General features: G+C 35.3%; 1 protein-coding gene across 1 annotated transcript; it reads left to right on the forward strand.

Annotated features, from left to right (window-relative positions):
- The first annotated feature begins 5,251 nt into the window (after positions 1–5,251).
- On the forward strand, positions 5,252–8,468 carry LOC133781669 (F-box/kelch-repeat protein At1g55270). The gene is made up of 2 exons (XM_062220729.1): positions 5,252–5,686; positions 6,771–8,468. Exons 1-2 carry the CDS (start codon positions 5,618–5,620, stop codon positions 8,022–8,024), a joined length of 1,323 nt encoding a protein of 440 aa, XP_062076713.1. The 5' UTR covers positions 5,252–5,617; the 3' UTR covers positions 8,025–8,468.
- The last annotated feature ends 1,266 nt before the right edge of the window (positions 8,469–9,734 follow it).

The raw sequence follows: 9,734 nt of genomic DNA on the forward strand, positions 1-9,734 counted from the left end.
AAAGGTATGGAATCAAGCCATACTTGATGCCGCATAACCCTGCATATATTCACGAGAGATGTGAAAAATGTTTTTTTAGTAGTGACATAATAATTAGATAAGATTTCAATAAAATAGTTATTACAGCAACACAATTGTAAAATAAAATAAGATTTTCATTTTTCATAGTCGAAACACAAAGAATATTACATAATGAAAAAATATGAAAATAGTAGAGATGTGGATTTGGTATGAAGGATAGAAAGACTCACGCCATCTCTAATAACAATATTTGTTCCACCATAAGATGTGTGAACGAAAAGATTATTGTTTAAATCAGCAGTGACATGATGAGATATGCCATTATAAAAAAATCCAATTAAAAGTAATAGAAAGGTTGGTGGTGGTAACATTAGTCCAAGATTGCTATCGAGTACCACTCAATTATTGTTGTTACATATGTGACAGTTGGTTGCAATAGATAGAAAATTTTAGTGAGAACATGCCCTTGGACATCACACAACTAGTAGTAACCAAAGAATGGTTGCAGAGGAGAAAGTCTATTTCAATTTGCGGTATAGGAACTTGTGGATGCCAAAAATCTGCCAACGAAAATAGTCCAAGCTCCAGATATAATCCGAGAGGGTCGAGGCGCGAGATTTCCTCGTGTGAGCGTGGAGAGCTGTCCTGACCAATATTAGAAACAAAGTCTAAATATAAAGGGGCGTGGAGCTACCTTGCAACATTTGCACCCAGAGCTTCACCTCGTGCATGCCTCGGGAGGCAAGACATTGCCATATGCCATGTAAGTTCCCACCTAGAGGGAATCATGTTCAGCCATGAGAGTCCCTCTATTACTATGAAAAATGACCCCAGAAAGTATCTCAAATGGGACTTCACTACTAAAGGTCGGATGCTTAAAGACCTCGACATGAGGCCATTACCAAGAAAGGCCTCGCTATGCAGGCCACACCCACTAAAGGACCTCAACATGAGGCGGTTACCAAAGAAGGCCTCCCTATGCAAGGCCTAGCCTTAGATGCTATACGAGGGCCTCACTATGAGAGGCCCAAACCTGTACATGAGGGGCTTTACACAACAATACCTACGCAAGTGCCTAGACGTGGGGCTAAGAGGGTCTCGCTATGCGGGGTCAATACTTGTACACGAGGCTCAAGCCCAGTGCGCGAGGTCGAGCCTATGACAACTGCCTAAATTACATCGAAGCCTCGAACCTCAACGCCATATATGCGAATACCTGGATGTCGAGGACACCTTGCCAAAGGCGTGATGCCATGGTGAAAGAAGGCCTCACAACTTGCCTAAAATTCCAAGGCGCGATGATGCGTGATGGGAGGCCTCGCTATGTAAGGCGCTACATGCCCAGGTGTTGATGCACGAGACACTCTCTTGCCCAAAGTGTTGAGGCGCTAGAACGTGCGATGGGAGGCCTCACTATGCAAGGCGCTACATGCCCAGGCACCGATGCGCGAGATGCTAGTCCGTCCAAAGTGCCGAGGTGCTAGGTCGCGCGATGAGAGGCACTTAAGAAGAGCCAACGCGCCTCATCTCGTGAGGCCACACGACACAACACCTCGGCCATCACCCCACCTCGCGAGGCCATGGACCTCATATTGCAAGGCCACACGACACGACATCTCGACACCCACCTCATTTCGCGAGGCCATGCGCCTTAACACATCACATCTCGCCCTTATAGACCAACTTGTAAAACCATTATCCCCCACACCTCTTTGAAACAAGCATATGCCTCGCTGATGAGACCTTGCTCTATTTTCTAAGGTAGGTGTCACCAGTGGGGTGCGACTCCCATATGTATCTCAACCAAGGCCACAAGTAGTCCAACACTTGTTAAAATATAAAGAGACTTGAAGAATAGGCATGTATTGGAAAAGTGAGAACAACCATCAAGTACAAGGTACGTGTACGGGTTCAAGATGTACAACCACGAGGAGGAAAGAGGAGTGACCATGACATCCGTATTAGACAAGTAGTGGTGGTACGAATCAGTACAAAGAGTGGTGGCATTACATGCATGTCTCTGACATGTACTAGGGCCAACCACCACTATCCTCTGCACTACAAAAACATGTGCCATTACCCCTGTAGTGTACCTATGTACTATTTTGTCCTCTAGGACCACAATGTATCAGGAGCCATTAGAGCTACACTATAAATAGATCTTCATCCCTCTAGCAAAGGGGTTGGAAAATTCTTGTAACTAGACTTTTCTAAGAGAAATTTACAAACTTTCTCCATTTTTCTCTGCAATTCTACTTCAAGTTTTCTTTCTAAGTTTATTTTCTTATCAATTTTTGAGTTTTTTGACCTAACTTTGTTGACGAGTTCTCACCGTCAACATAACTTTACTAGGCCTTTAAGGAGAATGAGTTAAGAAAGATTGCAATAAACAATTGTTACTGAGAATATATCTTGTAAGTTGATTGTTTTTATTGGCCATCATTAAATAAATAAACAAAGAAAGATAAAAAAAATAAGAAAAATCAATGGTTGGTAAAATAGAAAGAGTACAAAAGGTTTTGCTCTGATACCATATTAAATTTAAGAAAATAAAGAAATTAAAAAATTATGATGCTGCATTATTATAAAGTATTGACCTATTTATATATATATATTATAAAGAAATGAGAAAATCTAATTCTAAGCTAATAAGAAAACCATTCAAATTAAGAACTATACCTAAAGCTAAATATAAACTACTTGAAAGATGATAATAAATATATCTAGATATATGTTATATTTTTGAATATTTTTATCAAATCTGTAAACTAGTTATTATGATTTTACATAAAAATAATCGATATAAAACTATGATAAATTTGCAGTATAAGTTTGATAGTTTGATAAAAATTCTAAACAACGTCACACCTCAACACCTACACAATGCTTAGGCAATAAGGGTAGGTTTTTTTTAATTTTTTTTATCCAACATTTATAACACTTACAAATTTAAATAAAATAATTGTAGGTTAAGAAAAACTAAAAAAAAAAAAAAAAATCATGTTATTGATATGGTTTCTAAACTAGTGATACTTTAGTGTACACATTGAGAAAAATAATTGGAGATTTTTAATGAAAAATCTCCACATATTTAATAATAATAGACGTTACTGAACTTTTTTTTTTGGTCGAGATCGACGTTGCTAAACTTAATTGGTCAACTATTACTAAATCCAAAAATAAATCGGGAAAATCTGTCATTGAAGAAATTTCCAAATTCGTATTCATACATAGAGCCACATGTATAGCATGGGATGAAGTCGCCTTCCTTTTATTTTATTTTTTCCTTATTATACATATAAAATAGAAAGTAAATCCCTTGATTTTAAAAATAAAAATATCCCATTAGCACTGCTAGTTGAAAGTGGTCATAGACTTAGTACTAACATTAATATCGGTATACACGTTTAAAAAAAAAAAAAAATCCTCATTGAAAAAGTTAGCTCTATCCTTGCTTCCATGCATGGGTATACACGTTTAAAAAAATAAAAAACAAAATCTTCTAGTATTTAATTTCTAGACAACTGAATTAAATTGATCATTTTTATTATATTTAAATTAAAGTTAAAATAATTAACTAGAGTTGAGTTTGTGTATATATAATGGTTCTTGAAGCCATGAACATAGAACATCCAAAACTAGACAAAGACAAAGATAGAGCTCTCTTACTTGAAATAGTGAGTGTTTCATATGGAGGAGCATCAATCAATTATGAAGAAAGCAATTAACTCAATTATCCACTTCATTACGGTAATTAATTTCCTCTATTTCTTCCTATCACTTATTTTTTTTTTTATCAAAGATTTATATGTGTGAGATTATTCATTCTAATGAGAGTTTATATATTTTTGGATTATGTGTTTTATAAATTATTTTTTAGACCTTATGTTTTGTGAAATAGTTTAAATAGAACCCTAAACACGATTTTGGTCAAAGTTTTCTCAACTGAAATCACAAATAATTCATCAAATTAATAATACAGAACAAAAATAAAATCATTCTGCTTAAAAATTGGACTGTTATATTCAATTTTTTCTTAGTCAAAATTGAGTTTATGAGTCTATTTGAACCATTTTACTAAATATAAGATCCAAAAATAAATTTTTTAAAACACAAAATCCAAAAAAATAATCGAAAAAAACACATGACCATCCTATCAATAATTTTAGTTTAGAAAAATATCATTGCTCCTTTATTAATCCAAATAGTTTTATTTATCAAATTTAGTCAACAATGAATTAGCATGATGACATTTTCCATTATTATTATTGTTATTATTATTATTATCACGGATTCATTCTATTTCCACATGACCAATCTTTTGTTTTATTTTCCAATTTGTGAGTTACTTATCAAGCCAAAATCATAATAATTAGTTAAATGATAAAAATCATAGTGGTCATAATGACTTTTAATATTTGTTTTTTCCATTATCGTTTCATTTTAGGAATAATGATTTGGTTTTTCATAATTTCATTTTTTTTTCGTATCTTAAAAGCTCATTGAAAATTCAAATCTCATTAGTAATGGTTAATAATGTAATGTTTAGTTTTTTATTATTATTATTATTAATATAAATAGGGAGAGTATTAAAGTTTATCTATTTGTTATTTTTTTATATATATATATATAATATTTTGAAAAATTAGAGAAAAAAGACAAAAAAAAATGCATCTGAATCCGACGGAAAAAAAATCAAGACAAAGTGTTTTTAGATCTGAAATTTTAGAAAGAAGATTTTGTTTTGTACTTGACCTCATTTAAAAAATTAATATAAAAAATAAAAAAAGAATCTTTAAGTTAAATCGTTAATATATAGTTTTTATTATTAAATTATTCTTGTTATGATAAAAAATGATATCAGAAAAACAAAATTCAATGTCGTTTGTGTCATTTGACTCTGCCTCTCTTTCTCTCTCTTACTGTCGAAATGGGTTGACCCATTAATGGCAAGAAGACTTCCCCTTAAAGCTCTTTTGTCTTCTGGTGAGAAGGTGAGACTTTAGGCAGTTTTTTATTCATACAAATTTTCACAAAAAATAAAAAAGGAAACTTTATTTTAATTACATTCAAATTACTGTTTTTTAATGGAAAAAAATAATATTATTTTCGTAAAGGATTAAGCTTTGTAGTTATTCAATCTAAACCCACTTAGAAAATCAGAAGTTGGTGAAGCTTATGGGTCCAGCTGTACTCTTGAGTTAGAGAGAGAAAGGGAGAGGGAGAGAGAGAGAGAGAGAGAGAGAGAGAGAGCTAGAGAGATATGTCTCTCTCTCTCTCCTCTTTGGTTTGGTTTGGTTTGCTGTTAATGTTTTTGTTAGTGTTTGTTCTCATTCTTCTTCCAACTTAGAAAGAAAAAAAAAAGCTTTACTTTTTGTGATATTTGTTTGCATTTGAAGAGGATAAAGAGAAAAAAGAAAAGGAAAAAGAAAAAAAAGAAGACAAATTTATTTTCATTCTTGAAGTTGAAGCTTAGAAGAGCAAACTCTCGATCTGAGCTGAGACTCGAGATTTTGTCTTTTAAGCTTCTTTGATTTTTGATTCCTTTCTTTCTCTCTTTTTGTTTATTTCTATGAGCTTGTGATAAATTCATCAGATGGACCGAAGTGGTGGAAGAAGGTCTTCTTCTAATGCTCAAAGGGGTTTTCGAGTTCAAGCTCCATTGGTTAGTCAAGAACCGATCTTTGCCCTTCTTCCCTTTTCTTCTTCGGCCAATGTTTCACTTATTTTTTCTTCAAATTCATCAAGTTTTAGCGATACCCAGATGGGATTTTGTTGAATTATGAGCAATTTTTTAAGCTGGTTTGCATTTTCCTTTAAGAAAAACCCTTTTTTCTTAAGCCTTTTGGAAAACCCAGAGAGGATAGATTTCAAGGAGAATTTTGGAAAATTAAGTAGCATTTCCTTTCGTGTTTTTTTGTTTGTGGAGATTTGAATTTTGGTGAGCATTTTCTGCTAGGACCACTTGCTTTATGGAGTATGAACTTGGTCTTTTCATTGCTATGCTTGAACAACTGCATTTTCTTATTTGAGTCCTTAAAGGTTGGAATTTGTGCTTGGGTCTTTGTTAAATGATTTTCTCACAGCAATTCTTCTCAATGTGTATGCATTGAGCTTGAATTTGAAACTTGGGAGGGTGTGGTTAGTTTTGGTACAAATAATTATTGTTGCTTGGTCATTATATATGTCAGCTTGTGATAGAAAAAACTTTAGACTTATTTATTCATCTTGTTCATATCATCACTTGCTTCTGTTTTTAGTTCTATATGTAGCAGAGACAACAATAGATTGTGATCAATACCAACTTCATTTTTCTGTTTATTCCATTGAATATCAATATCAGTATCAATATATATATATATATGTGTGTGTGTGTGTGTGTGTACACAGCATAATTATAAGTATGAACCTTACAAGGCTAAAATGATTCTAGTTAATGCTCTAATACCAGTTTTGCTTTCTCACCAATTCCTCTGTAGTGTTTAGCAGAATATGTTATAGAAATTCTGAAATTGCTTTTTCTGGGATGTTAAGAGATAAGATTATGATAATGTATGGTTCAGGAGTCTCCCTGGGGTTTTTATTTTTTCAAAGGATCGTCGTCTTCGGTTCGGTTGCTTTTATAGTTTTTCTTTTCTTTTACTACAGTTTCATTATTTCCTATGCTCTCTTGTTGTTTAGCTTGTAAAAAGTTGTAATGGGGTGTGGATCTTGCTGTTTCTTGCATTCTAACCCGGAATATTCTGTAGGTGGATTCTGTATCATGTTATTGCAAAGTAGACACGGGATTAAAAACAGTTGCAGGGGCAAGAAAGTTTGTCCCGGGATCAAAACTTTGCATCCAGCCGGATATCAATCCTAATGCACACAAGGGAAAAACTTCACGAAGAGAAAGAAGCCGATTCCAGGCGCCTCTCCTGCCAGGCTTACCCGATGATCTTGCAATTGCTTGTCTAATCAGAGTCCCTCGCGTTGAGCATAGAAAGCTTCGTCAGGTTTGCAAGAGATGGTACCGCCTCTTGGCTGGAAACTTCTTTTATTCTCTAAGGAAAAGTCTTGGAATGGCAGAAGAGTGGGTTTACGTGATTAAAAGAGACCGTGATGGGAGGAGGATCTCGTGGCATGCTTATGATCCCACTTACCATATCTGGCAGCCACTTCCACCTGTACCTGGAGAGTATTCTGAAGCACTCGGGTTTGGCTGTGCTGTTCTTAGTGGTTGCCATCTATACTTATTTGGAGGAAAAGATCCAATCAAGGGATCCATGAGGCGAGTTATTTTCTATAGCGCTCGAACAAACAAATGGCATAGGGCACCGGACATGCTTCGTAAACGTCATTTTTTTGGTGCTTGTGTCATCAACAACTGCCTATACGTTGCTGGTGGGGAGTGTGAAGGAATCCAAAGGACTCTTCGTTCGGCCGAAGTTTATGACCCTAACCGAAACAGGTGGAACTTTATATCAGACATGAGCACTGCTATGGTGCCTTTTATTGGGGTTGTTCATAATGGAATGTGGTTCCTCAAAGGTCTAGGTAACCATCGCGAGGTAATGAGCGAAGCGTACTCTCCTGAAACCAACACCTGGACCACGATCAGCGATGGCATGGTTGCTGGTTGGCGCAACCCGTGTATCTCCATGAATGGGCAACTCTATGCGTTGGATTGCCAAGATGGATGCAAGCTTAGGATTTATGATAGATCCACAGACTCATGGAACAGATTTATCGATAGCAAGCTCCATCTAGGCAACTCGCGTGCACTGGAGGCTGCTGCGCTCGTTGCCCTGAATGGGAAGCTTTGCATAATCCGTAATAACATGAGCATCAGTATAGTGGATGTCTCCAGCCCAGATAAACATGTCGAAAGCAACCCCCAACTGTGGGAAAATATTGCTGGGAGAGGTCATTTTAGGACTCTAGTAACTAATTTGTGGTCGAGTATAGCCGGTCGAAGTGGCTTGAAGAGTCACATCCTCCACTGTCAAGTGCTGCAAGCATGACGGCTGCAATTGCACGCGTTGGCGTCTGGAGATTTCATATGAAGCGGTTCGATGGTCTTCATGCATTTCCGAGGTGAGGAATGATTTTGTCTGTTTGTTTTAGCAACAAAATATTATGTGGTTCTTGGTTTCGGCAACGGAACTACGAGGTTATTTGTTTACATTCATGAAAAAAAAGGAAATATCAGTAGATACATGTAAATCCTTGTTACTGGGAATTAGGTTGATCTTTCTTTTGCTGTTGGTTTCTCTGTTGGTAGAATGTAATCCTTAGATCTGCTTTGTGAATATACATGATCATTAGAGATCATTCAATATATACTTAGGTTTCATCTCTGCTTATGAATCTAATTTATGTTTCATGTATTGTTATTATCAGAAGTGAAAATCATTGTATTGTATTGTTCTTTTCCAATAATGAGTTGATCAGTAGGTACTTACTTAGTCCATGTTTTCGCCATCGAATCTGTTATTCGCAATAGACTTCATTATATTGAATTACTTTCTCAAACAAACTAAAGCATGTTGAGTACACAACTTTACAGTCACTTGGGAGAAAAGAAAAACATGAAAGTAAAAAATATAACCAGTCATCTTCTTTGCTAAACGCCCCGACCTTTCCTCTCGTGGAGGCGTCTCAACGATTCTTCACGCTCCTTCTTTAGGCCGTTGTGGAAGTTCTTAATGAAAGCTTCGGCTTTATCATCAACGTCCTCCCCTTCCCGACCGAGTTGTCGTCTGCTAACCGCCTCCTTTCTTGTACTTTCCTTGACCTTGTTGTTCACCACAACTCCTTTAAAAACTTCTCTGCTGAGATCCATCACAGCTACTTGGCTAGAAAATGTTCTTCTTGATGAAGTTAGGGTATTGTGATCTGAGGAGGAATTAGGCTCAAATTTGTTTGTGATGTTTACAAATGGGAAAAACCATCTTTGCTTATATAGAGAAGTTTTGGGCTTAGATGCAAAAGGAAACTGTAGAGAAAATTGAAAAGGAAGCTAAGTTATGCTTGTCTAGAAGTGAGAAGAGCATAATAATTGCTTTTTTTAGTATAAAAAGAGAAAATGCTCAGAGTATAATACATTATATTATTATTGCCAACTTTGTGAACATGATTACTATTGTTATGGTTTCCTGCATGGCTTGATTCCTCCAAGTGAATATTATTATAAGTGATATACTATCTAATCATATGCCTAATTGATAGATATGTGTACATAAGTATCTAATCTAGATAAGATATATCCAAATGATGCCTATTATATATCCAAATGATGCCTATTATGTATAAATATCCATCATATCCATAAAAAAATAAGATTATAGGGAATTTCTCATACAGGGGCTTCACTTGAAGTCTTATCGGTGAGACTCTTCAGTGTTTTCGACTCGTGAATTTCGGTGCGATTTTTTTTATAACCATTTATATTGTAGTTATTTTTCAGAAAATTTCGAATAGTTTGCACTATCGAAAACTATGTTCAAACATATTTTCTAAGCGCATAGAAAAAATTAGTTACGCGTGCAATATGTTGAAACCTAGTTTTCGGTACTGTAAACTATTTGGAATTTTCTGAAAATCGCGCTAATGCTCTAAATAACTACAATATACACGGTCATAAAAAAAATTCACGTCGAAAATTGTTCAAAAATCGAAAACACTGAGAGACCTATCAGTAAAACTTAAAGTGAAGCCCTTATACAAAAATT

Source organism: Humulus lupulus, chromosome 6 (genome assembly GCF_963169125.1).
Source record: "Humulus lupulus chromosome 6, drHumLupu1.1, whole genome shotgun sequence".
Classification (NCBI taxonomy): Eukaryota; Viridiplantae; Streptophyta; class Magnoliopsida; order Rosales; family Cannabaceae; genus Humulus; species Humulus lupulus.

Excerpts from the sequence above, each read along its gene's own strand:
- LOC133781669 (XM_062220729.1), top strand. The coding sequence starts at position 5,618 with ATGGACCGAAGTGGTGGAAGAAGGTCTTCTTCTAATGCTCAAAGGGGT. Across the intron at positions 5,687-6,770 it reads TTCGAGTTCAAGCTCCATTG|GTGGATTCTGTATCATGTTA; the intron begins GTTAGTCAAGAA and ends AATATTCTGTAG.